The sequence below is a fragment of the Xenia sp. Carnegie-2017 genome, unplaced genomic scaffold (genome assembly GCF_021976095.1).
Source record: "Xenia sp. Carnegie-2017 unplaced genomic scaffold, XeniaSp_v1 HiC_scaffold_16, whole genome shotgun sequence".
Lineage (NCBI taxonomy): Eukaryota > Metazoa > Cnidaria > Anthozoa > Malacalcyonacea > Xeniidae > Xenia > Xenia sp. Carnegie-2017.
The window spans coordinates 3,508,405-3,536,218 of NW_025813469.1; the positions used below are offsets into that span (position 1 = coordinate 3,508,405).

A 27,814-nucleotide genomic window follows, 5' to 3' on the forward strand; every position below is an offset into this window, starting at 1 on the left:
AAGCAAATCATAATCGAATTTGATTCCTGGCAAGGTCATCAACAGGTGAAGTGGAGTGTTCCCCAGTTTATCCATACATTTGCTCAGATCTTCGTACACTGTATTCATCATCAGTTTAGCACAGCCTATTAAAATTTCCTCCCGAACATGCGTAGCTGTTATCATGAACCTAACTTACTGCAAGCAAAGATTTGACATGTATATACTTCGTAGTATGTAAAAGTACATGAATTATGAAGATTTTAAACTCTTTTCAAAACGTAAGATGTCATTGCTTAACGCAATCATCATACAAGTTTTAAAACTCAACTGCGATTTTATAATATGTATAGACTGATATTTCTGTAAATTAAACTCTTCTAATTCACCATTAACAAGTCATAACATGCAGAAATATATGTGTGTGTACATATGTATACACCAGACCTGCTTTCAACTCATATCTGTCAATTGTTCCAGAGCTAACGGTGTCAAAGCTGCGAAATGATTTCTGCCAGTCATGGACATACTTCCAAAGATCAGCAAATTCATTGAAAGTAATCATACCGTTGCCATCTGTATCAAACATCCCTGAAAATGGAGAACTTTATAGATATCTTGTCTGGTTGGTAGTAATCGCACACAAATGTTGTAGAACTTTTTTGTAGTAGGTAATGTCTAGAGCAATTTATTCTCTTACAGTTCCCTACATGACCAAGGTTTGAGAGAACTTGTGTGAAAAATTACTTGACTCTTTTGAACTTAAATTTGTGGCTACACATACAATGACACAAGTCTACAGATACAACAATTTAAGCATGTACACAAGAGAAATAGAACAATAAAAATAAACATTACCCATCATAAGTCGTATGGTCTCAGGATTAAAAGGATTCCAAGTACCTTAAAACGGTTCAATAAAAACTTTACAGATCTTAACATCATGGATGTTGATCGAAGAATGAGAGTTGAATTGTTGAAAAAGAAATGACCACCATCAAACTGCTGAACAATATAACCATGGGCTTGGGAAACTATGTGTGTCTGGTTGTCATTTTACAGTTTATGGAGTGTGGGTGTACCTTACCTAGGAAGGACAGTCACAAATTTTGCTCTTGTTTGAAAATTTATCACATGAATGCTCAGTTTTTACAATGATGCAGTTAAAAGAAGAAAACCGAATAAAAATAATTAATATAAAGCAGTTTCATTACTAATTTATCTATTGCGCGTGATCACATAGTGAGCCTGACACACCTGAAACTTTCAAATTATTTCACAGCCCCTGAATAAAATTCAGAGTAGATATTTCAATATAATGCAGGTTTCTCAGTGCAACCAAGGTTCCACTTCTCGTAAATGAAACCAGGAAGTAGTACCATTGTACTTATGAAATTGTCAAATTGTAGATACCCACCATTTGCCAAGGCGCTTTGAAGTTCATCGCCATTGATAGAGCCGTTTCTATCCGTGTCGATCCTACATTTTTGATAGTAGAGAATGAATTCCTCTTTGTAAACCTATCTCTTTGCAACAAACGATGAATATAAATGTTCTTAGAACATTTACGTTGGATATGGAGCTTAGAACTTAAGAGTTAAAAAATGTGACGGACGAAAGAAATGTGACCTATGAAATCTGATAAAGCGCATTTAATATACACGACGAGTATTTTTAAAATAGACATGTTTCGACATCTCATGATGCCATCTTCAGTATAGGTGAAATAATAAATAATACAAGGTTTATATAAAAGTAATATGATACATAAATTACAACAATAATAAAGAAATAAGATAAATTAGTGGAATAGTCCGAGATATTATAAACTATATGTATTGAATTTAACAACTTGAGCATTCAGGGTTAGTTTTGTTAATCGGAGGCTTTGATTTTAGAGATTGAGGTGTAGTGTGGATGATTTTGAAGCAAGAGGGTGAATAGTTGCTTACATTAGTGAGATTAAGAAGGTGTTGGTAGATATGAGTTTTTTCTGTTGGTATGTTCCCGACTCTGGTAGATAAATGGCGCGAAGTTTCGATTTTGAATGATTTGAAAATTAGTCGAATGTCAATATCTGTACAGAAGCGTTTCATAATGTTTGTAAGTCTGCGAGCATTATGAAACGCTTCTGTACAGATATTGAGATTCGACTAATTTTCACATCATTCAAAATCAAAGACCCTTTCTCATTCAAAGACCCAATCCCTGATTCAATTAAATCAATGGTGGTATATGAATTCAATTGCGCGGGAAGTAATTCCCGATACATTGGCGAAACTTCGCGCCATTTATCTACCAGAATCAGGGAACATACCACAACAGACAAAAACTCTCATATCTACCAACACCTTCTTAAATCTCACTCATGTAAAACCAACTATTCACCCTCTTTCTTCAAAATCATCGACACTTCCGACACCTCATTCTCCCTTAAAATCAAAGAAGCACTCCACATTAACAAAACTAACCTTGACCTCAATGTTCAAGTTTTTAAATTCAATACAATATTCAGTTTATAATACGCTCGGACGCTTCCCATTAATTTATCTTATTTCCTTAATTATAATTGTTGTAATTAATGTAACATATTACTTTTATATAAACCTTGTCTTATTTATTATTTCACTTATACTAAAGATGGCATCATGAGATGTCGAAACACGTCTATTTTAAAAAACTCATCGTTTATATTAAATGCGCATTAGCAATAGTGCTTCTACGAAATTATGGAAATCTGATAAAATTACCTTTGAAAAATGTTCCATAAAGATGATCTGCTGATTGGTGGCATTTTGGATTTAGATCTTATAAATACGTCTTGAGCTACCGCACATACTTGGGTATAATTTCCTTGTTATTATTTTTTTCGAGAGGTTTCGACTACTTATTATTCATTACTTCCGCTGAAGCCAGAGGCTTTAAGTTGGCATGATAACTGATGAAACAAACGTATTTTACTTCTCGTTCGCTTCTTATAACTTTTAGGGATGATAGAAATGAGTGATAACATAAAATATACTGAGAAATTTTTTCAAGTATATTATTAATCATGAAATAATGTCTGCTTTCTTAGTTCTCTGAAACTATTGAAGTTTTTGTGCTATGTGAATAAAATGACCTGTGGTCAGTCGTTTACATATCTTAAAAATATGTTGTATTTGGTAGTTACGTATTTGTTTTATGAAAAATTTTGATTGTTATGGAGTGTAATAACTTTCTAAGATAAAAAATAAATTTTGTTGGCAATAATAAATGCAAGCAAGGAAAATGTGAAAAAACTCACAAATCTTCTAATATCACACAAACGTCCAATGTCAAATAAAAAGTTCATCCTAATTATAGGGGATCTTTTATGTAAGAAAATAAATTTTCGTGTCTTAGTCGGACATGGACAAAGACTTGCAGCATGTTCGTCAATTAGGTTTAATAAGTCTGTTGTGGTAAAGCCGTAAATGTAATTCTTTAATGATGGAATAGTTCTTAATTAAATAATGGAATAATTCTTGTATGACTGGATGTTACAATCATCTCTGGATGGTACATGAATACCATGTACCATCCAGAGATGAGTGTTCTTTGGATGGTACATGTGTACCTCGTATTTCCTAAATACAACCCCGTGTGTGTTTATTTCTTTTTGATACCTTTCAAGTGGGGGATTATTTGAAGGGAGGAAGATGGAGAGGGGAAGAAAATGAGGGGGATTACACAATATCCTAATATAAAAAAATCGTTGACATGAGAGACTCGAGTAAAAAAATAGAAAATACTACTTTAAAATTTCTTAAAATTGATTGTGTCATTACGGATTTATGAATGTCAGCTATCCTCCAACCCTCCTCGAATTACCAATTTTCTGCAATCACAAACTTAAAGCTGAATGAATGGTGTTTCGAGATTCAAGTTCTAATCGCTGTACAACACCAAACACATCGAGAACAAGACGTGGAAATTTTCGAAGAAAGATGCTGTTGTCCAGCACTTGTTGAAACCAAATTGATCTTTCTTGTTTGTGCGCGTAAGCATTACGAATGTATCTTACCAGGTCGATCACATTATTTGTTCTGTAGTTTTTCTGTTTCCATGCAGTAATTATTTCCTGATACAGCATTGGTATTTCTTTACTCCATGGTTTCAGTTGAAAGGATTGACCGGTTCGTGTTTTTTGTAGACACTGTTCAATTTCCGAAAGCAAAAAGTTACCCGGTTTTATAGCTTCTGGTTGATCGCCAACTGCTCTGAGAAATTCCACCTTCTTGTGGTCACTCCAGAGGAAAGGATGTTGATTAAGATACGCTGCTGGTGTTCTTCTCGATGGCTGTACATTCAACAATGTAAGAAGAAAACTTTTCGCTTCGGGATGAAGATCATTTTTAAGGTTGCCGTTCATCTCTTCGATGTTCCTTTCAACAACGTGAGGACGTTCGTCGCCTGGAGTAGCAAAAGGATGTTTCCCAAATGACATCAAATAATGAAGAATCAAACCCAAAGAAAAGATATCTGACTGTTTGGTGTGCTTCAATGACTTCATGCTGACTAATTCTGGTGCCATCCAGCATCGACTACCAGCTACCATTAAAACCGCATTTCCACGTGTCGAGGTCATGGTCGATATAGCCGAGATGTCTTTAGCAAGTCCAAAGTCTGCAATTTTGAAATGCAGATGGGGTCGTTGAATACAGGATGTTTCCAGGTTTGAGATCGCGATGGATGAAACCATTGTGATGCAAGAACGCCAATCCATTGATGATCTGTTTTGTTACTTCTACACATTGACTTGGATCGTTCCTTAGAATCGAGTTGGCTTGCATGTTGCCAACGAATTCATTAAGATCACCATCCATTAAATCAAGGACAAGATACTGAAAGAATGTATCTTCCAGAGAATCGTAATACTTTATGATATTCTCACATTTGCCAGACAAAGAAAGCAATGCAGTCGTTTCGCGTTTGATTTCTTCAGGATTAATTCTTGCTTTATCGATTCGTTTCAAAGCATATGCCCGACACTGAATGGTACCAGATATGTTGTCGACGTTTTCATCTTTGATTGCGACAAATATGTTACTGAACGCTCCGGATCCAATAGACTCTTGATGAAGATAACGATACTTGTCGACAACTGTTATCGCACCATTTCTATGAGCTAAACGATTGGCGTCTTCTAAGTGACGCTTGGGGCATGACCGCAACTTTCGCGTCATGTTTCCGGAAGAAGAAGAAAAGGGCAAGACATGGTTAATCTCACTGACTAATGACCCATTTATCATAAGTAAGTCGGCGCACTTGTTGAAAAAACTTGGGGACTTATCGTAGACTTTGCAAATCATGTTCATTGCACAACGCCCCTGAACGTCAACGGCATTTACATCAACATTGTGTTGTAGGAGGATTCCAACGGTTTGGAGTACATACGCCTCCTTGACGACAGCTTGTTTGATGTCCAATAGTTGATGAAGGAATGTTCTACCTCGCTTGTTTTTCCGTCTTACGTCTTCCGGATTTGCAAGAGAAAGCATTTTATCCAACAGTGTCACCAACGACGAACGAAGTTCCGCCATTTGACAGCTTGTGTTGTTCAAATCATAAGATCCAATCCGAATGGCGATCAGGACGACATCAATGGCAGTATTACCATCTTGGTCGGCAATCCAAACACTTTTGAAGATTTTTTCGTTGGGGGCATGAACTTTTAGGAGATATTGGATCAAATTAATGGCTTTGGTCAGGTCAGAACTATCCACTAAGTCGTTGTATCCAACATCACCTTCTTCCCGGAGTTCGTTTAATACAAGCGTTCGACCAAACGCAAATAAAACGGATTTTTTCAAGATGCACAATAATGGTGTTTCATCTCGATCGTTTCTTACACGACAACATGCCGGCTGCGATTCAACGAGTATGTTAAAGATCGCAGGATCGTAAGGACAATGAAGAGGAACATTACCTTTATGGTTGGGAATTCTTAAACTTTGCCCATGGTCGATCTCGAGTAACTTCCTGCAAACCTCTTGTCCTTCAACAAGTTCACCCTGCAAGATGGCGGATGAGGCAAACTCGTGCATCAAGGTATTGCCTTCATTATCTTGCGCTTTTGTCAATAAGGAGACTTGAGAAGGCGGTATGTGATCAAGAATTTGAAGAACGGCTGTGTTGTCTTGTATAAACCACTTCGTAGTTGGCAGTCTCTTATAAGGGTAAAATCATCGTAATTGCTTACTGTTTTATATCTTCCCAATAGGATATGCAAGAAAGTTTGGCCTTCGCTATTTGCGGCAAACGGGTCTACTCCAGACTGTAGTAAATACTTGAGTAGGTTGGCATTAAAACTGATTGCTGGAAGAGACGCCAACAAATGTAATGGCGTATTTCCGGTCTGTTTGTCACGACAGCTGGTCAAGTCAGAAAAGTTACGATTGTTTTTCTTTATAATTTCACTACATGCCCTAAATACTGTCTCACGATATTGCGATACAGTGAGTTTTAGAAACCGATTTTTTATTAAGTATGTCTCATTCATAAGCTGCAGAACGCTGTTTGTATTAATTTCAAGTAAGACAATGGCACCGAGAACAACTTCTATGTCTGGAATAGCACGCAACAAACTAGATACCTCAGACCAACGTATAATCTTCAAAAGATGTGCGTCGTCTAAACCTGTTCTTCCTTTCAATTCTTTATAGAGTTCGCCTTCTTCTATAATTTTCTTTTCAAACACGATATTGTAGATGAGTTCGACTCTGATGTGTTTGTAGAATTGCACAACCGCCTCCACTTTATTCATTTTCAACAAAGTTCTCAGGGTATATTGCAAACGGAAACATAAACTTACGAATAGTAATCCTCCATTTGCTCATGAGCAATCAAAGTAGCAATTTTTAACGAAAGCAATTTTGTGCTACTATATTTCCTTTGTAATTCATTAGTGCATTGTAAGTGGGTGTTCACAGGAATCTACAATGACTTTCAATCTTGATCGAAACGTGATGTCAATCCGTGTTTACATTGAAGTCAACACACAGAATGACCTTTCGCAGAAATTTTGAAATTTGAAGATGGCAAACATAAACATTATAGCAACCCTTTTTTTCTGTTGTTCCTGCGTTTATTAATTTTTGTTTTTCTTTGCACTCATTTAAGCCCATTTAGCCGCCTTATTTGCTTACGATCTTTAATTTCCCAGAAGACAATACCCATGGCGAATGCGTGTTTCGTCATTAATCACAATCTCATTCCAGAATGAAACTCAATTCGCGAAACGTAATGTCAATCCGTGTTTAATCACAAATATAATTACATTCTTCAATGTAAGCCTTTATTTTTTGTTAGCTATAAAGATGAATTGTAGTTCTGCAACTGTGATAAGTGATCGAGCTGTTGTGACTATGTCTACTCGGCTGTATTCAGACGTTGTGATTTAGCTTACTCAAATAAGAGTTATATGATCTGAACTTTGCCAAAAGTTGATCGCTCAGAATTGGCGTTTGAATTTAATTTTCCCACTTATTGAGCATGCAAATAAGCAAAACAACTAAAAAGTATTAAGTATTTGTAGTCGACTCTTCACTTTCCGCTTCATTAGATTTTAGAAGGCTTATAGAAGATTATAGAAGATTATAGAAGATTATAGAAAACTTAATTTGGATCCGGAATGAAAATAGGAGTGAACTCGATCCGGATCGAAAATTATTCCGGACTCATGTAAACACCCCCTAAATAAACAAATGTTAATTTTTAAATGCATTCCTATATACGGTATAAAGTTCACCGAACACTAAAATGTAATTCAGTGACATTCAAAACAGATGCAGATGTTGAATGCAATTTGCAACCGATAATGTTGCGAAGCAGAAGAACATTGGGCATATTCGAGCAAATTTGGTAGAGCTAGGCCGTTGAGTGCTCACCCAGCTCATTTTCTCATTGCTTTTATTTGGCATGTTGCTGCAGATTTTTCGTGTATTTGATGTACACAGTGTTTACTTTTAGCTGATGAGGTTCTCCAATACCCATTTATCCGAGTCCTTACACAACCAAACAAGCATAAGTCATTGATTTCTATAACCTTAGCCTTTTCAGTTTTACTGTAGTGGCAATTTATAGTACTTTGTGATAGAAATGTCTGGCCTTCTATAATCGAATGAAGCGGAAAGTGAAGAGTCGACTACAAATACTTAATACTTTTTAGTTGTTTTGCTTATTTGCATGCTCAATAAGTGGGAAAATTAAATTCAAACGCCAATTCTGAGCGATCGACTTTTGGCAAAGTTCAGATCATATAACTCTTAGTTGAGTAAGCTAAATCACAACGTCTGAAGACACCCGAGTAGACATAGTCACAACAGCTCGATCACTTATCACAGTTGCAGAACTACAATTCATCTTTATAGGTAACAAAAAATCAAGGCTTACATTGAAGAATGTAATTATATTAGTTGTGAACTTGTGCATATATATTTACATAAAATAGCATAATGTACGTCAATGTTCGGCAGTATTGCAGATGATATATCTATTTCGTCTTGCAACTAAACACCATTGTTAAAAATAATTGTTGTGAACTTGTGTATATATATTTACATAAAATAGCATAAGGTACGTTAATGTTCGGCAGTATTGCAGACGATATTTCTATTTCGTCTTGCAACTTAACACTATTGTTAAAAATATTTGTTGTGAACTTGTGCATATATATAAAATACATAAAATAGCATAAGGTACGTCAATGTTCGGCAGTATTGCAGACGATATATCTACTTCGTCTTGCAACTAAACACCATTGCTAAAAATTGTTCGTAGCTGACGGTTATCCATCCATTGAAGTTATGATCGCGTTGTTTGAAAGCGTTGGTCAAAGTCTAGAGGTAAAAACACAATTTATAAGATATTTTACTTGTCAAGCTACTACTATGCAGCTCATGGTGTGACATTTTTGTGCAGGAATGGAGTGCCGGCCCAACAATTCATGAGACATTAATGCCTTTTTTAATGCCATCAAAACTGATCGGAATAAGGCTTTCGTGAACCTTTTTTCTTAATTCTTTAGCCATCATAATTAGTGATTGTGCTAATCAGATTGTGTAATTAATTCAAGTTGAAAGCAAATTATTAAAACCGATTTCTTTATCTGGGAATGACTGCCAACTTTCAGATAGTAAGATAGTTAACAATTTACGTGAAGCAACAATTTGATCATCTTGTGATTGATGTTTTTTACCTGAAGAACAACACAACACTGAATGAAATCATCAAAGCGAATATCTCCACTGCCAGTTCTATCGAACTTTCTGATAAGTATTCCGTAAAATCTCTCCGATAGATTGTATCCTACAAGTCAGATAAATTCAAAAAATAGACCAGTCGTATACAAGATCCATTTCAAAATCACTGAATATTGAAATGGAATATTAAATACTCAAAACACTGAATATTAAATACTCAAAAGAAAATCTTACCGAAACTTCGAAGAGCTGAAAAAATCAAAAAAATTATATTATTTTTTACCAACATAACATGCGTAGCTGCTATCATGAACCTAACTTACTGCAAGCAAAGATTTGACTTGTATATACTTTGTAGTATGTAAAAATACATGTATAATGAAGATTTTAAACTCTTTTCAAAACGTAAATGTCATTGCTTAACGCAATCATGAGACAAGTTGTAAAATTGTAACTCAACTGCGATTTTATAATATGTAAAGACTGATATTTCTGTAATGAGAACTCTTTTTATTCACCATTAACAATTTATAACATGTAGAAATATATGTGTGTGTACATATGTATGCACCAGACCTGCTTTTAACTCATTTCTGTCAATTGTTCCAGAGCTATCAGTGTCAAAGCTGCGAAATGATTCCTGCCAGTCACAGACATACTGCCAAAGACCAGCAAATTCATTGAAATCAATCACACCATTGCCATCTGTATCAAACATCCCTGAAAATTGAGAACTTTATAGATATCTTGTCTGGTTGGTAGTAATCGCACACAAATGTTGTAGAACTTTTTTGTAGTAGGTAATGTCTAGAACAATTCATTCTCTTACAGTTCTTTACATGACCAAGGTTTGAGAGAACCTGTGTGAAACACTACTTGACTCTTTTGAACTTAAATTTGTGGCTAGACTTACAATGACACAGGTCTACAGATACAACAATTTAAGCATGTACACAAGAGAAATAGAACAATAAATATAAACATTACCCATCATAAGTCGTATGGTCTCAGGATTAAAAGGAGTCCAAGTACCTTAAAACGGTTCAATGGAAACTTTACAGATCTTAACATCATGGATGTTGATCAAAGAATGAGTGGTGAATTGTTGAGAAAGAAATGACCACCATCAAACTGCTAAACAATATAACCATGGGCTTGGGAAACTATGGGTGTCTGGTTTTCATTTTACAGTTTATGGAGTGTGAGTGTACCTTACATAGGAAGGACAGTCACAAATTTTGCTCTTGTTTGAAAATTTATCACATGAATGTTCAGTTTTTACAATGATGCAGTTAAAAGAAGAGAACCAAATAAACATAATTAATATAAAGCAGTTTCATGACTAATTTATCTATTGCGCGTGATCACATAGTGAGCATGGCACACCTGCACCTTTCAAAGGATTCCACAGCCCCTGAAGAAAACTCAGAGTAGATATTTGAATATAATGCAGGTTTCTCAGTGCAAACAAAGTTTCACTTCTCGTAAATGAAACCAGGAAGTAGTACCATTGTATTTATGAAATTGTCAAATGTAGATACCCACCATTTGCCAAGGCCCTCTGAAGTTCATCACCATTAATAGAGCCGTTTCTATCCGTGTCGATCCTACATTTTGATAGTAGAGAATGAATTCCTTTATGTAAACCTATCTCTTTGCAAAGGCTATGAATATAAATGTTCTTAGAACATTTATATTGGATATGGAACTTAAGACTTAAAAATGTGACGGACGAAAGAAATGGGACCTATGAAATCTGATAAAATTACCTTTGAAAAATGTTCCATAAAAAGATCTGCTGATTGGTGGCATTTTGATTTAGGTCTTATAAATACGTCTTGAGCTACCGCACATACTTGGGTATAATTTCCTTGTTATTTTTTTCGAGAGGTTTCGATTACTTATTATTCATTACTTCCGTTGAAGCCAGAGGCTTTAAGTTGGCATGATAACTGATGAAACAAACGTATTTTACTTCTCGTTTGCTTCTTATAACTTCTAGGGATGATAGAATGAGTGATAACATAAAACATAGCGAGAAAAATACTTTTATCAAGAAATATTCCATATTTTATCAAGGCCAATATTGTAAACAATGATTGGATTAACCTTTGCCATGTTAATTCTAGTTATGCATTCGAAATACCAAGAACAGAAAATTCCTTGAACTATTCTTATTAAAAACCCTCATTTTGGACTCAATTTTATGCTCCAACTATCAACACTGCCTTAAAATCTCTTTTTCAAAATCGTCTTTCGCAATTACTTTTTAAAGAGAAGCGAAGTATCGATCCACACGTTAGAAAATAATGAATTAATTGTGTAGGATAAGCTATATTTCCTCGAAGCTATATATATATTTCCTTCACTACACTCAGCACTAAACTTCAAAATGGCGTACTACAGGCAGCCTGCAGGTGTGGATCAAAATTTTCTTTGGGAGTTTTTCAGAGGTGAGGAAAAATCTGAAAGGGGAAGAAGTTACTCCGTTATATTTCTTTCATTTGTTGTATTTTTCAGCGTGGATCGTGACAGGAGCGGCTCAATATCCGCAGTTGAACTTCAACAAGCTTTGTCAAATGGTAAGAACGTCAGAGATAATCGCTGGTTTGCGTTTGAAATTGAATACAAGATGTATTATGAGAGGAAATAACCACAAGACATACCACTTGTAATTTCCAAATCATGCTTTTAATGAAATATCCTGTTCTTGATTTCTCATCTCAACTGTCAACAAATTTTCCATGTTACATATAAATGCTTCATTGTCATGACCATAATTGTTTTAAGGCAACAACACAGTTTAACGAAACTTTGTTTTCATATAGAGGAAATTTCGACCCTGTTTACGTAATAATATTATTTTTTACAATTTCTTCATATATCTCAATTGTCCAGGTTAGTAGAGTCCTGAGAAGGACTGTTGGTGTTGGTGTTGACTGACATTTTGAAAACCTTTGTGGTAGTCATCTCCAGAGTCATCTTTGGTAGTTGTTTTCAAAATCAACTAACCTACTGCTAAGGTTATCGAAAAGTCAGTCAACATTAACACCAACAGTCCTTGGGACTCCACCAACCTGTACAATCAACATCTACAAACATGTAACAAATTCTTTCATTTGTTACAGTTGCTAACTTGTTATTGCAATGTAGTGTTAGCATTGATGTAGTGATAGCTATAGTACTGTTCAACATTGTACCTTGCTTGGATAGAGATAATGATGTCCAACTAAAGTTTTCAATATAAAATACATTCAACCCAATGAAGGTCGGTTTTGTGAAATCTCATACTTTCCACTTGGTCTAGTTTACAGACTTTGATACTCTTTGAGGTTATAAATTATAACTAATTAATTATTGCCTGCCTATTTTTAGGTTCATGGACTGCTTTTAACCCAGAAACAGTGAGGCTCATGATTGGTGAGTTTTACTGCATCCCTATGAAACTTATGTTTCAGTATGGTTGTGATACTTCTTTTAGTGAGCTCCCTCACTTAATTTTGTTTTAGATTATAATATATTATGAAGTAAACACAATGAAAAGCATGCGCTGATTGGTCTAGAGCCGTGTTTGCATTAGCCTGGCAAAACACATCAGAGCTCAACTAATCAAATCAATCAAAACAATCAATCAGTCAAAGGGAATTTTCAAATCGATCCTGAATAAATTTTTGAGGAAAAATCAAAACATTTGCTTAAAATTTGTCTGTTTTGCATTGTTATTTTATAAACGAAATAAAAGATGTTTTTGTGTTTGCACTGGGTTATGCAAATCTCGGAGACGTTTAGAGAACCTTGAGCAGGTGCAACCCTTGACCTTTGTTCTCTGGCTTGCACTGATCTGCTCTCAAGTTCTCCCAACAGTCTCCTCGGTTTGCATAAGCCTTGCAAACAGTAAACATCTTTTATTTCTTAAATGAATATTATAATGCTCAATGTCTATAATTCTTTGAGTTTAGGATGCTGCCTTAGGTTAATTTAGTGTAACTATCAAAATGTGTGGGACATGTGTGTATGTTGACCGCTGACCAGTATGTTAAAGTGCTTCTATTTGCCATATTTCACAGTGTTTCTAATTTCTGACTTGCCTCAATAGGAATGTTTGATCGAGATAACAATGGCACGATAAATTTCCAAGAATTTGGAAGTCTTTGGACTTACATATCTGATTGGCAGAAGACTTTTCGAACCTACGATCGCGACAACTCCGGCAGCATTGATAGGAATGAACTGCAAAGCGGTGAGACTTTTTGAAACAAGTGTAAACAAGTTTTGATCCTTGAATCTTTTTCTTTGTATTTTTCTTTGTTTCCTTCATCTGAAAACGATAAACTTAAATTTCCTTCATCTGAAAACGATAAACTTAAATTTCCTTCATCTGAAAACGATAAACTTAAATTTCCTTCATCTGATAACGATAAACTTAAATTTCCTTCATCTGAAAACGATAAACTTAAATTTTCATCTCTGAAAATGATAAACTTAAATTTCCTTCATCTGAAAACGATAAACTTAAATTTCCTTCATCTGAAAACGATAAACTTAAATTTCCTTCATCTGAAACGATAAACTTAAATTTCCTTCATCTGAAAACGATAAACTTAAATTTCCTTCATCTGAAAACGATAAACTTAAATTTCCTTCATCTGATAACGATAAACTTAAATTTCCTTCATCTGAAAACGATAAACTTAAATAGATCATCCAAATAACTTGGTAGAGTTTTCATTTGACTAAAGATTTATCTTGAATGAAGAACGTTGTAAATACTTACTGACGGTATGAATAACATTATAGTTTTTCTTTTTTTAGCTCTAACAAGTTTTGGTAAGTAACAATGTTGTCATATTTTCTTGATTACGAAAAACAACGTTTTCTTGATGTGCTGTTTTCGTTCAAAACTGTCCAGTTAATGTGCAAACTTACTCCTTTAGGATATCGTCTATCTGACAGATTTTACAATATTTTGTTGAGAAAGTTTGATCGCAGCGGTCAAGGCGTCATCAAATTCGACGATTTTATTCAGTGTTGTGTTGTTATCCAGGTTAGTCAAACTTGCTCTTGTTGAGTATTTGTTGAACCTATAGATTGAAACTCTCAAGCTATTTGCATACATTAAAAGCGTCAGAGATAAAGCTGCTATTATTTGGTTGTGTATAAAGCAAAAATACACAAAGTTTTGCAAAATAACCCGTCAATTACATACGGAGCTAGCCAGTACTGTACACTTCGGCTATCAAGTGAATTTACAACCAAGCATACGTATATCATGTTTTACTTTCTCCTCGTAATGGATCATCGGGGGATAAAGAAAATCCAGGGCGGACTTATACTTTTGTGTCATTCATACATCACTTACTTGTTTGATTTTACGATTCGAATCCTAGTAAATCCCTGTGAAAATTTTACTCTGGAAGTGAAAGTATTCATGCAACAATTCAGGTGTAGTTTCTAAGTATATTTCAAATTTTAACTCCCAACCGTCAATTGACGTCATTGACGGCCAGTTAAGTCGCCAAATAGGCAAATACATGCGAATCCGCCCCATTTGAAGAAATGCATAGTGTTGTTGGATTCCGGATTCCCTACAGGACCATACGCGTGGATTTCAGATTTCATACTCGTCGATTCCGGATTCGATACTCGTGGATTTCGGATTCGAATGAATTTCCTTGAGCTCTGGATTCCGGATTATCTTATACAAGGCAATCATACGATTTATATGTACTTTTTTTAGAACCTCACGCAAGCGTTTCAGAACTATGACACGAACAGAAATGGATGGATTCAAATCAACTACGAACAATTCTTGAGTCTCGTGTTCACGATGAGGGTATAATCAAGTTAACGATATCCTTTATTAGATTTTCCAACATAATCATCGATCTTAATAATTTATCAATTTTTGTCCGTCTTCACGTGACGTCACCAATTTTCGTGGATTTTCAATAGCTTTTTTTCCAACGATTGTTTCCAACGTTAATTTCACATGTTATAGCTACATAGAAAAGTTTCATTCTGCATGGGAATCCAGCTTTGATACTTAAATTAATCTACCGCTACAATTAACGAAGTGCAAATGTCAATGTTAACAATTTTTTTTGATCACGCGAGCAAAAAATATAAAATGGACGACAAAGTATTTGCATTCTAAATTATGTCCGTTTATAATTGTAATATTTCAATGCTTCTAATGATTTTGCACTAGAAATTTCATGACAGTTGGCGTGGTCACCCGGCAAGTTTGGCCGTTGTCCACTCACTGTATAAAGTAAACTATAGAAATAAGTAATGCCGACGATATCAAATTTACATGGCATGATCAAACTTGTTTAAGAGTACCGAGTATACATTAAAATAACAGTAACGGCAACAGTAACAAACAATTACGTTTTAAAAATGGAGCGAAAAATGTATTATCAAGCTGCTTTTTCAAGGGGCAAATTTAAAATGGCTATTTATGTATTCAACTAATAACGGACGTTATAATCTGAAAAAGCTGAACTAATATAATTTTCAACGACTTCACACGTATAGCGGTATACAATAACCAGCATTACATGAAGCATAATAATTATAGAAGACGAAACCACTGACCACATTTTGTTCGAAGGCGCAGCGCAGAAGGCGCCAAGTTTGTTTCGGTTTCAGCCAGCGGTCTCTTTTTGCAAATAATTGTTTGTATTTATGCAATATTTTAATGTTTTGCGGATTATTGAATATAAGAGTAGCTGATGGTACATGTGAAACGTTTCTATGTGAATATTGATAGACATTATTGAATTTGCAACAATACGTTGGCGTTGCTTGATATATTTTTGCATAACAGCAGCAGGAAGTTCAAAATGTCAACAATGCGTATAATTTATTCGATGGCCCTACAAAGAAACAATTATGTCACGAGAAGTTGCAATTTATAGAAATGGAAAGAAATCTCAGGCTATTATTTACCGAAAATCATAATAATAAAGGGTGCGAAAATCAATCGGGAAAATGGATAATTATGCGGTGTCTTTTGTCAGCTCGGAATCGCTGATCATGTCTTTATTAGAGCAGATGAGATGTTTAGAAAATGAGAGGGACAATGCTCGAGTTCTTGCCGCAAGAATGCGGGAAAGGCTGAAGAAATATCAAAACAATGAGAACGACATGTCTGGTAATTGTGACAATTCCAGGCAAGACTTGAACAACAATCGCCGTATCTCCAAACTCGTTAAAAACGTAAGCTCCGTCGTGTTGAATGACCTACAGCAGGTTATCCACAACGAAGAGGTATCGCAAGTTGAAAGAAATATGCGATAGAAGGGAAACGGAAAGGGATGCCATCCTTCGTGGGCAAGTCACGGTGTGCAAAAACCACTATGAAAGGATTTTGAACGACTCAGAACGGGAGAAGAACGAACTTCGTCGTAAAATGAAGGAACAACAAGATATGTTATTGGACAAGGACATCAAAATAAAAGAATTAGAGAGCAAATTACACGGAATGAGTCGTAAAGATACCGAAGCATTTACAGAAATATAAGAGCCTTTGTAAGGTCTCCTTACTGCTGTGAATTCAAACAAACACAGTGTATATGCACGTGTAATTGAAGGGATTACATGGCGTCATATTTTGATGTTTAAATAAGGTTCACACCAATTAGATGATTCCAGAAAAGATTTACGTGACGTAAATAGTTCCTCAATTATTAACATACTTGGATCATTTTAGGTCATTATTGACAGTAAATCACTGCTTATCATCGTATACACGTACATTTGTATATTAATGTCTCATTGATAATGTCTTGAAAGCCTAAAGATCCATAGGACTGACTGAAATGACTTCATTCAGCTTAAGTTCCTCTTCCTTATTTATATTCTGAGACAAAATCTGTGCTCTTCCTTTTCAAAACTTCCATGTTTACTGTTTAGGTGGAGATATTGATTTTATCTAAAACATTTAGAATCGTGCCTTGTGTTAAACTAGGGTAGCACTGCCAGACTGCAAGTTTTGATCATACTAAGTAAATTTATTGTTTCCACACTAATTTAACTTGGAAAAATTTGCATGGCAGCTAATGTTGAGCTATAAGATTTGCTTCAAAGCTGCTGAATAATTTTTCAGCGATTCAAGTAATTAATGTAATAGAAGTGGTAACTAGCATTCCAATGGTTCATGTAGTTCTTCCTGAACTTTTTCATTTTAATGTTCCTGTCTTTCTCACAATACTTACCATACATCATCGATTGTCCATGACTATCATTCATTGTCCACCATCCACTTGTGCTATGCCAAAATAATCATGGCCTTCAGAATTGAAGCACTTGTACCGAACACAGCTGGCCTCTGATGGGTACGATTCGGTGAGTTCCTTGTCCCCAGACCCTGTTGAGTTGATCACACTTGAGTAAGCCCAGAAATAGCATATACTAAAATTGAGGTTCTCATTGTCAAAATAAAGTTGCACATGCGCAAACGTTAAATGCAACTACTGCAAGGCCGAGAGGCGTGGTCCATAAATCAACTATGTCATTTCAACTCCGATATAGATTATTTTTGCTCATTCCTCAGGGTTCAACATGAAGTGATGTATTGGTGTACCAAACCAAAGAACTTCATTAAAATTCTTTTTAATTGATGAACGAACATAGCGGCCATAAAGTCAGGTGACTTTTTGAAAATGATCTATACTTGGTGTTATGAACAATGAACATTAGTGAATACCTTTTTACAATCAATAAAACTGACGCATTCCAACCATGTGTTAAGAAACGATTCACCGCACAAGGCACAAATCCCGCAAAGGAAAGCATATCTTTTATTTCGGGACATTCGCGAAGTTGCACACGAATATGGGATCGTCTACGATAGGTAAGACAAAATGTGAACAACAAAATTATCTGTACTTTGCCCCGTAAAAGTTTAAAAATTGCTTGTTAGCGGCATGGCGAATATCACTGGCATAGCGACCTTGCTTAGCCTGCTATGCAATTTTTTGTATTCACTTACATAGCAAGACTAAAACATGGGCTGGCTACGTCACTGCGGGCTGAGAGAAGTAAAATTTGATCGAAACAATTGGCTACAAAGAAATTCGCCTTAAAGAGGTGTATCTACTTTGTCTGCATTACCAAATTTATTACTTTACCCAACACCTTATCTCTGTACGCTCCGAAGGAATATTTATAGCTTACTTATCTCTGTTCTTCTTCATTACAAAACGCGCCGTCAACTCTTTGAGCGACAAGACCTCTTCAACTTGTTCAGAATGAAGGGGTAGATGCTTCAATAGATTATTTCCTTCGCAATAAAGCTCTCGTAAAGGCAAAGCATAAAACTAGAAGAAAGAAGAAAGTTTTCAATCTTTCTTCAACCATGGATTCTCTCTTTATGGTTGATGATGGAACATGGGTTGGTTACGTAGAACGTAGAACATATGGTTGACGTAGGTTGAACGTTGAACATATACTGACGTAGGTTGAACGTAGAACATATGGTGACGCAGGCAACCAGCAAGTTTGTTCATCATGCTATGTAATCTTACTTAAAAAAAGTAAATTAAAATAGATTATAAAAAATAAATCATATTGTTCTGAAATTTACATAGCACGAACAAACGTACGGGCTGGTTGGCTATACGGCACAGCCAACAACCGTCGACGCTCATCAAAACGTCAGTTTAATTTATTGAACTAAAATACATGGAAAGCTACCTCTTATATAAAATCCTAATAATTTTGAAGCCGTGATTTTACCGCAGACGCGTGAAGTCAATCAATCAAACACTAAACACGCGTGTCTGGGGTAAAATCTCGCATTTCTGGCGTAAGATATGGCTTCAATTATTTGCTTGAGGTTGCGTTCCATGTATTTGAGTTCAATGCTTCAATCAAATAGCTACTTGTAAACTTTGCTACGACGCATGCGTATTACTGCACTCTCTCGTCACTCACGTTGACCGGAAAGTATTTGATGAAATTGCAAGAGACATCGAGGTATTCTAATTTACAACATTTTGACAAGCCCTGCAAGGAAATAAAATACGGTCCTTAGGGTTATAAAATGGATAGTTTAAAAAAAACGGAATGAAAAAACGTCCATGAAATACATCATCTTGAATAGAGTATCTTGTTGCGTGCTTAAATAAATAACCGCGTTTACCTGTGGTAGCTCAGTTAGTCGATTCTTGTACAAAATCAAACGTGTCAGGTTTTTCAGAAATCCGATATTTTCTGGTAAACTGAAAAGCAGATATGTATTCGAGTGAGCTGTTAGAAATTCACAATGCCCATTTATCTTTAAACTTTTAACGATTTTATCCTGTTTTTTGCCACTCTACGCCTTCTGCTTTTGACGGAGACAATACCTTTCAAGGAAGTTATCTGCCAGGTGAAGCTCGGTCAAGTGGGTTAGATGACAAATCTCATCCGGGATACTTTGCAGTCTATTCTTGTTCGCGCTCAAAAATTGCAGGGATACCAGCCTGAAAAGAAGACAAGATGTTGACAAGTTTTGCTCTCTGGACATTGATCTGCAAATCTCGCTAGTACCTTTCGATTTCCGGAGGCAAACTTGTCAATTTGTTGTCGTTGAGGTTTAGAAATGTCAGATGCTGCAAGGCGGCTATCAATATATGAAAAATCTAACTTCAATTAAAGTGTCTAACACATTATCTAAACCACAAGAACTATATGTTTTTTTGACATAGTTGAAGCAGTGAAAATGATGTTAATAAGTTGGAGTAAATTAGTCTCGATACGGATACACTTACACAGTACGAAGGAAGAGAGGATGATGATGTGATTTGCGAACAAATGGAGTTTTTTTAGATTGACCAAATGGCCCAATTCTGCCGGCAGCTCTTCCAAAATGTTGTTGCCAAGATTCAAGTTCTCCAGCTGGAAGGTACGAAGATTAGATCACGTGATGTCGATCAATGCGTCAGTCACTAGTATTTCAACTTTCTCAATTATGTTCTTTTAAGAGGCGGTATGTCGACTGACATCAGCATTTTAGCTTGTTTGTAAACATTGCTTTCAAATAATCAAATCTACCTTTTCAAGGGCTTGTTTACAATGGAGTTTAGGTGACATAAGTGTAGGAGAATCCCAGCAAGGGAATGAGCAAAGAAACATTTTATAATGTTTTCATATGCACTTAGTCATCCTTGTGGTATAGTCATATTATGCACCCAATTCTGCAGACATTTCCATTTTTTTTCCGTAAGAAAAACGTCAGACTCACTATTTATGAAAGCACTCAAATAAATTTTCTTTCCTGACTGAAATATTGTCATATGTATACAATGCGAAGATACAGGATTTAATACAATCAAACACTGATTAAAGCATGCATTTAAGAGCAAGCTTCTTTCTTCGCCTGCTCCGTTTAGATGATAGAAAGCAATTTTTTAAATATGAATATTTTTCCAGAGATTTATCTCAATCATTAACAGCCATAAAATTAGCCTCTCTTCAAAGTTCTTGTCTGTCATGATCCACAAACATTTAATAAGACTAAAAATCCGGATGACGTTTAAAACATATACTTATTCTGCAAGTTGCAGTGGATATTTTGAATCTTTCTTTTATCAATAATGCCCTACGTGTAGATAATTGGTTCTTCCTTGACTGCAGTCAATTCCTCCATAAATATTTTGAAAAGTATTCCATTTTTTATACCTAAGCGTCTGATGTAACTTAGCAACAAAGTTTAATAAATTACCTGCGTAATCACGCTAAAATCTTTGGGCAAAGAACAAATCTTGTTTTTTAGGTCAATACTTTTACTTTCGAAAGTTTACCTATAAGATTTGGCACACTTGGTAGATTTCTGTTGCTTAAGTTTACAGACTTTGCCTGACCCTTATAAGCACGAAGAAGAATCTTGTCAGCCATTTGTTTGTGAGCCCACGCTAATCTTAATCAGCGGTTTGCTCAATGCTTGTATGGTGGATGACAATACCAGCAGATTGATTTTGACCAAATTTGACTAGTGATTTTGACATTAAAGCAGATAAATGCTGCTCTTCTACTTCAAAATGATCCCAAGGAACGAATGAAATCAACGAATAATCATTATGAGCTTCAAAAAGACAAATAATTCAAAAATTAAGTCGTTTGTTACCGAGGAGGAAGCCCAGGACGCCAAGGAGAAACGTCAAAAGGAATGGGAAAGAGTCAGAAAGCCCGATGACCCTTTAGGTACATGTTTATATTCTTCTTGTATGTACTAAGGTCTACAGGAACTGAATAAACCTCAAATATTTAACGGTGGATAATCATACGTAATTTTCTCAAGATCCTCGAATTTATCAACATTTGTTTTCAACTTTTACTGTTTACTTCATCCAGAATGTCCAGATGTGCAACCAAAAAGTTTATTTGAACAGCTTCAGGCCCAGAAAGAAAAGGCACAACAAGAGCATGACGAGAAATATGACATCAGTAAGAAACAACTTTTGATTCAGTTTTCAAAAGCATTTTCATTGCCTACCAGCCAGTTATTTACTTGGTCAATCCTATCCCTGCTTGTTGATGGTTGTCGAAATCTGAATAGATTTATACATTGAATAGCTTGGAGAGGTGAATTTCATCCAGGGAGGGTTGTGTTTTTTAAATGTCATTATACCATAAGACTTTCATTTATGAGCTATCAAAATATGAGTCAACTTATGCAAGCTTTAGGTGTGTACCCCTCCCATTGCACCCTCCTGTCAATTTTTCCCGGACTTGGCACTATTTCAAAATATTCAAAGATTAGTTTATTTCACCCCATGGAGGTTGATAATTTTTGGTGTTTTTACTGACAATAGAGGTCCATTTGAGTTCATTAAAGTTACATAACTCCAACTAGTAGACAGCTGTATAAGTGGGTTCAGTGCCAATGCTCAAATTTGCATTTCTTGATATTGTTCAGTTTTGTATCAAGCAATCTGTACCTAGTTGATCATATGATTTCCGGATGATTGAAATTCCTGACTAAAGAAAGCGCAGACTTAAAGTACTTTTTTCTTGTAAAATTGTTAAGAAAAAATGTTCCAAGGATCGATAATGACGGTTCTTTTCTCGAGTTTGCTTCCAAGCAACAGGCAGAAGTTGACCGAGACGTTTTGCTCTCACTCCAGATTAAAGACTACAGAGTATCCTTTGAAGAAACTATGCATGCACTTTATTGATTATTGCAGTGCAAAGATACATACTTTAACCTGTGAACTTTAGTTCAACTAGGTAGCCACTTAACTTATAATACACTAAATTTCCAAAATCGATAAAGAAAAATGCTTTTTCCCATTAAGAATTTATTTTACTTTAAAAAATCATTATGAATTGACTACACATACATTGTTTAATCGGCCTTGGATTTTAGTATAACATTTGGTGTATTCACTTTATTGGAACAGTTTGTTAAAGCTACGCAGTCTTTTTATTCTCGATCAGTCAGTTTATCCATTCTTTAATTGCCAACAACCAGGATGAAGTTGCAAAGTTTAATATGACTGTAGCCGTCTCAACCCCAGCTGCTGTGGGAAAAGAAAAAAAGAAAGCCTCCAATGCTTTATTGGGAAAGAAGAAATCACAGTTGGAACTATTGGCTGGCTGCATTAAACGACGGCGGTAAGATCACGTGTTTAGAAAGTCATGTTGATACCTTGCGATACTTTGAATTGGCCACCCCCCTGGTTTCCAGCAAATACCCTAGATGTGCAGGGGGACATGTTATCATTTATGGGAGCCGAATGCCCTCCAGGTGAGGGATTAAGATTTATCATTTGTCCAGGTTCAATTTTCTCTATTCATGTTTCATAAGTTAGATGTACCTCCGGAAATGAAAGCAATCTTAATGAAATCAGGGGGTTGGTTCCTCATAAGCAAACTTACCGGAAACATGGTGAACGGACAAACGCTCTTACTTTATGCAGGAGTGATGTGGAGACGAGCGAGGACGAAAAATCTGACGATCAAAACTTCTCCAAAAAAGGTATTTGATACTGTTTCATATGTATTTTACGGTTTTCTAGTGAATAAAATAATACATTTTCATGACACGAGTGTACACGAAATGAGGCCGAATTCGCCATTGGAGATGAGTTATTTGTTGCCCTCTCTGCTTGCAACCTTTCCGACGAAAAGTTCTTTTTCATATATTTGCCTACATAGTTAAGGTTTGTAATCTTCGTTTTGTATTCACATCGCTTTGACGTTTTATTTTGCGTTTATTTTGTGCAAGTTTTCACGTTAAGAACAACTGTTATTTTCAAAAATATCCACATTCACGTGAGTTCGAATGAAAAGAACATGTTAAGTATTTTCTTTTCCCGAACTTAATTTTCTTTCGACTCTTCTCATATTTTTTTTTTTATTTCACATTTCAATATCAAAGAGTCAGCTGTCGAAAAATCGTCACAAAACGAGGAAAATTTTGAAAAGACCTCGGAATGCAAAACTCTGATACAGAGACTAAACACTTTCCACAAACTGCGAAAAGGCGCAAGAAAAGACGAAAATGGTTCGGTTGCCTACAACCTTGGCTTCATAGCGAGTCTTGGTGACTACTCAGACTCTAGCGATTCGGAATCCTCATCAAGCGACTCGGATATTTTACCATCGCTTTTAAGTAACATCGAATCAACACCGACGAAGTAAGTCCTGAATAAGCTGTAGAAGTTGACGAAATCTCGTAGTATAATTTCAAAATACTTCTTCGAACCTATTGTAGCTGAAACTTCAAAAATCAAATTCGGAATTACAAGAAGGGCATTCGCCATCATTTGGATTTGACGTTAAGCTTTGGGAAAATCGAATGCTTTTAAGATTGAACAAAATGACATTAGTAAATATGGCATCAAGTTAACAGTTTGCAAATTCCATCAATTGTAAGTTGTAAGTCATGATAAATTTAAAAATTGGATCACGTATTGTTTCAGCTGTGAAATGAAAACTTGACATTCGCGATAGCTCAAATATTTCTTTGAATAAAGGCACGTTTCGAAACAAATTAAACAATCCTTTTACAAAACATCACCTTGTAGAAACGTAAATGGGAATCGCAACAATTCTATAAATTCTATCGAGAATTACAATATTTGGGTAAAGTATACACATTTTACCATAAAAGCTCCCTTTTAACCTTATCTACATATACCTAAAAACATGAGAGTTGCTCAAAATCGCGAATTTCCAAACAAAATATACCATCCTTTTACAAAGCACCACTTTGTAGAAACATTATTGACACGTAATGGAAAATTGCAACAATTCTATAAATAAAATCAATAATTACAATAATTGGCTAAGGTATTCACATAATACCATAAAATCGTGATTTCGAAACAAACTAGACCATTCTTTTACAAAGCATCACCTTGTAGAAATATTAATGAAACGTAATGGAAAATTGCAACAATTCTTTAAATAAAATCAATAATTACAATATTTGGGTAAAGTATACACATAATACCATATAAGCTCCCTTTAACCTTGTCTAAATAAAACCCATACGTATATATAAAACATGAGAGTTGTTCAAAATCGTGATTTCGAAACACGTTTCAGGAACTTAGCGTGATGCACGTTAATCCACACAAGTTCTAAAGCGAAAGTCAAAATAAATTGCAAATGGTTCTATCCGCAAGATCGTTCAATCTCACAACTGACTTATATGTCTTTCAATTCGACCGATCTAAGATGGTAGCAGATAAGTTTTGAGTAAATCTTCTGCAAACGACCGTACAAACGGCTGAAAGCATGACCAGAAAGTCGGAAAGAAATTGACGTCCACATACACATGTCATTCGAAACATCAAATTTTGGCAGGTAAGTTGATAGTTGATTCCAACCGCCATTCTTCTTGTTATCTAGTAAAGCATCTTATTTTAATACTCAAACGTCAATGGACGACCCGACCGGTGCTACAAGCGCGAAAATAATCAGACAGAAAAGGACAACAACCGCTAGGACTCTCAAATGTGTTGTCTTTCTTTTCAAAACAACTTCTCTTCTCTTTGTTTTTGTGCGCTTCCTTTCTTCTCGATGGATAAATTTCGATTCCTTGTGCCTCGACATTTCAGCTACAAAATGAAGTAATGACACAGTTTTATTAATAGTAATTGTAAAGTAACAAAAGACAGAACAAGGCAAGACGGCCATCAAACGCAAACTACCTGAATTTTCTGATGACGGTGGTGGATGGACTCGATGCAATATCTGATATTCTTCTGCACCTTTCGACGTTGAATCAGATGATTTTGACGTGCTTTCTTCTTCGGTATAAAACCATTAGCGCGACCTCTCTAGGGAAGACAGACCGTTTTTCATCGCAAGTAAATGAAGAGATTTATCGGGCTTTTCCGCCCATCATACAACCATATCAGTTGAAAGCATTCTCCCACTGAATAAGCAAAGAAATATCAAGTAGCTACCGTGAGTGAGACTAAGGTCGTAAGAGTCACCTCTACGCTGTCGTTCTTGACAGTCATCCAGATTGGCAGTCATGGGGGCTTCCCCACCCACCCCATTTATTATTTCATAGATTCATATGGCTTCTTAATTGTAGGTGCCTCTTTCTACCATTCCTATCAAAAGTAGCAACAACTCCCATATCGTGATAGTCATCTAGCTTTGTGGATGTTGGTGCCTCCTCTCCCATCCCTACTTTCATCTCTTATCACTGGTACAGTTATTCATGTGTCTCCCTCTGCCATCCTGTCTCTACCTCTCATCCCTTATACAGTCATGTCAGCCTCACAGTTGTATGTGTCTCAATGTCCCATCCATGCCACCTCCTCTTATCCCTGCCACCTCCTCTTATCCATGCCACCTCTTCTTATCCCTGACACAGCCATCGGAGACTATATTTTGTATATTTGAGTGAAGAAGAACAAACAATACTTTGAATTAAAAAAATTTAAATTTTACTGTACTGACTTCTTGCCTTCATGCTTATTTCTTTTTCCCTTTTTGAAATTGTCTAACAAGTTCTTGGCATTCATTCATGTTTTCCTCTGGTTCCCATGAATTTTCTTCTGATGAAAAACCCTTCCATTTTATCAGGTATTCAACCTTTCTCTCTCTCTTCCGTCTTGCTAGGATCTTTCTCAACCTAGCATTCATGAAATATACAGCAAGAAGTGGATACATTCTCAAGCATATTTTTGTAGAAAAATATCTTGAAAAATTATGCATTGAAAACAGTGGTGCATGTAGCCAGCCTGCAAATTTGGTCCCGCCATGTAAATTTCTCATTAGAAAAATTCATCTCTTTAGAAATCTCTTGTTTTAACAGTTCACATGAGTGAACATCAAAACATTTACATTGCATCAACAAACTTGTGAGCTGGCTATGCGACTGATTGAAAAAATATTTCATGTCAGAAGAGTAGCCTGCAAGTAAAACTATCAAATTGAACTCTAGATTTACTGTATTTCATTCATAAATCTATGTGGGGAAGAGGACAGCGATTCGAGAATATTTCTTTCATAATAACGACCTATAAAGTTATGCTATGCTCCAACAGTCTTGTTGCATATAAGTGCATTTGAATCTATCTAAAAAAATTGAATCAAATATCTTTGTACATGTTCTAGAGTTTGAGCTCACGATTGAGCTATGGATCAGAACCGCTTTTATGAAGTTTGTTTTTTAGTCATAAATAAACAGAACAAAATCGATTGTTATGAATTCTGAATCCCTCATCAACGACTACAAATGCCAACACAACACACAATCTAGAAGTAAAACGACATTGTATTTCTGCCACTCGAAATATTCCATAAAGGTCGATGAAATACCTCAAAATTTTGATCGTCATATGCGTTGATCGATTTTTCTGCCATGTACAAAATTTAATGCAAGACACTGAAATTAAACAAAGTTTGATGATAAAAAGTACACAATTTCGAAAGCCTCCAGACGTATTATTTAACCTTCCCCCCCCGCTAAAGCTGCATCCTCCATGTTGCACCCCCGTGACATTTACACCTCGTGTTGCTTTAATGCTTTTGAACTTTTAATAAACAAACATGATCATGCATTAACACTATTTCTGTGGAGGAAATGAGAAAACAAAAAGCGAAGTCTTGCTCTCCGAAACCTTTTAGAGCTTGGACTCTATGAGCACGACAAAGGTTTGTTTGCCCCAAGACGTCGAGGAGGGTATACGAGTGATGTTCTGTTGCTTCCCAGATTAAAAGAGGTATTTTGTTTACAGTTTGCTCGGTTTTGTACGCACTATGATTTATTTGACTGAGACAGAGGAATAGTGGCTGACCTGCTTCATAATGCCTTATTTATTCTGTGACCGAAACCGTCGCCTATCAACAAGCTACCTGTGTTGTTTATCTATTGAGGGAATTAATGTGTGCATCGCTGATGAATTGTCAAACCAAGAGGGAAATTTACTTCCTACATTCTGAAAAATTCTTGAAGCACCAAGTACAGTCATGAGTTGATATTGAGATAATGTTGGCCACTTTAAGAAGAACAGTGTCCTATCTCTTGTCTTGCCCACCTGTTGTATTTAATGCCACTAATAACGAAATAGCGTGTTCATACTATAGATGTATTGTATTACATACTCTCTTGCACCCCATTCAACACTTAAAAATATTTTTCCATTTTACACCAG

The 27,814-nt window shown here is 35.7% G+C and overlaps 5 protein-coding genes, 1 long non-coding RNA gene and 2 pseudogenes across 6 annotated transcripts; 4 read left to right on the forward strand and 4 right to left on the reverse strand.

Annotated features, from left to right (window-relative positions):
* Nucleotides 1-227: 227 nt before the first annotated feature.
* On the reverse strand, nt 228-2,773 carry LOC124437243 (programmed cell death protein 6-like). Its single transcript, XM_046987237.1, has 4 exons — nt 2,730-2,773; nt 1,397-1,458; nt 838-882; nt 228-570 (listed from the first exon to the last, which is right to left on the reverse strand). The coding sequence occupies exons 1-4, from the start codon at nt 2,771-2,773 to the stop codon at nt 371-373; spliced, it is 351 nt and encodes a 116-aa protein (XP_046843193.1). The 3' UTR covers nt 228-370.
* Nucleotides 2,774-3,001: 228 nt separating this feature from the next.
* Nucleotides 3,002-6,065, reverse strand: LOC124435861 (annotated as a pseudogene).
* Nucleotides 6,066-8,390: 2,325 nt separating this feature from the next.
* Nucleotides 8,391-11,321, reverse strand: LOC124437244 (programmed cell death protein 6-like). Its single transcript, XM_046987238.1, has 8 exons — nt 11,313-11,321; nt 10,973-10,998; nt 10,749-10,810; nt 10,191-10,235; nt 9,780-9,923; nt 9,438-9,452; nt 9,200-9,309; nt 8,391-8,840 (listed from the first exon to the last, which is right to left on the reverse strand). The coding sequence occupies exons 1-8, from the start codon at nt 11,319-11,321 to the stop codon at nt 8,736-8,738; spliced, it is 516 nt and encodes a 171-aa protein (XP_046843194.1). The 3' UTR covers nt 8,391-8,735.
* A 259-nt stretch (nt 11,322-11,580) lies between these two features.
* LOC124435862 (programmed cell death protein 6-like) lies at nt 11,581-15,345 on the forward strand. The gene is given in 8 exon segments (XM_046985804.1): nt 11,581-11,638; nt 11,641-11,656; nt 11,724-11,785; nt 12,579-12,623; nt 13,300-13,443; nt 14,016-14,030; nt 14,138-14,247; nt 14,941-15,345. Coding segments are annotated over 8 exon segments (537 nt in total). The 5' UTR covers nt 11,581-11,595; the 3' UTR covers nt 15,043-15,345.
* Nucleotides 15,346-15,827: 482 nt separating this feature from the next.
* LOC124436583 lies at nt 15,828-17,006 on the forward strand. Its single transcript, XM_046986540.1, is given in 2 exon segments — nt 15,828-16,475; nt 16,477-17,006. Coding segments are annotated over 2 exon segments (531 nt in total). The 5' UTR covers nt 15,828-16,196; the 3' UTR covers nt 16,729-17,006.
* Nucleotides 17,007-17,813: 807 nt separating this feature from the next.
* Nucleotides 17,814-21,126, reverse strand: LOC124437334 (annotated as a pseudogene).
* LOC124437245 (PSME3-interacting protein-like) lies at nt 21,049-23,177 on the forward strand. Its single transcript, XM_046987239.1, has 5 exons — nt 21,049-21,392; nt 21,543-21,635; nt 22,219-22,330; nt 22,629-22,805; nt 23,111-23,177. The coding sequence occupies exons 1-5, from the start codon at nt 21,269-21,271 to the stop codon at nt 23,175-23,177; spliced, it is 573 nt and encodes a 190-aa protein (XP_046843195.1). The 5' UTR covers nt 21,049-21,268.
* A 512-nt stretch (nt 23,178-23,689) lies between these two features.
* Nucleotides 23,690-24,186, forward strand: LOC124436760. The gene is made up of 2 exons (XR_006945471.1): nt 23,690-23,830; nt 23,908-24,186. It is a non-coding gene; the product is annotated as an uncharacterized LOC124436760 (long non-coding RNA).
* The last annotated feature ends 3,628 nt before the right edge of the window (nt 24,187-27,814 follow it).

Coding starts and splice junctions, on each gene's coding strand:
- LOC124437243 (XM_046987237.1), bottom strand. CDS start 2,773: ATGCCACCAATCAGCAGATCATCTTTATGGAACATTTTTCAAAG. Junction 883..1,396: donor TCAAAGCGCCTTGGCAAATG/GTGGGTATCTAC, acceptor AACCGTTTTAAG/GTACTTGGAATCCTTTTAAT. Junction 571..837: donor GACCATACGACTTATGATGG/GTAATGTTTATT, acceptor CTCCATTTTCAG/GGATGTTTGATACAGATGGC.
- LOC124437244 (XM_046987238.1), bottom strand. Junction 10,811..10,972: donor TTATGGAACATTTTTCAAAG/GTAATTTTATCA, acceptor ATCAAAATGTAG/GATCGACACGGATAGAAACG. Junction 10,236..10,748: donor TCAGAGGGCCTTGGCAAATG/GTGGGTATCTAC, acceptor AACCGTTTTAAG/GTACTTGGACTCCTTTTAAT.
- LOC124437245 (XM_046987239.1), top strand. CDS start 21,269: ATGAGCTTCAAAAAGACAAATAATTCAAAAATTAAGTCGTTTGTTACC. Junction 21,393..21,542: donor AAAGCCCGATGACCCTTTAG/GTACATGTTTAT, acceptor TACTTCATCCAG/AATGTCCAGATGTGCAACCA. Junction 22,331..22,628: donor TCCAGATTAAAGACTACAGA/GTATCCTTTGAA, acceptor ATTCTCGATCAG/TCAGTTTATCCATTCTTTAA.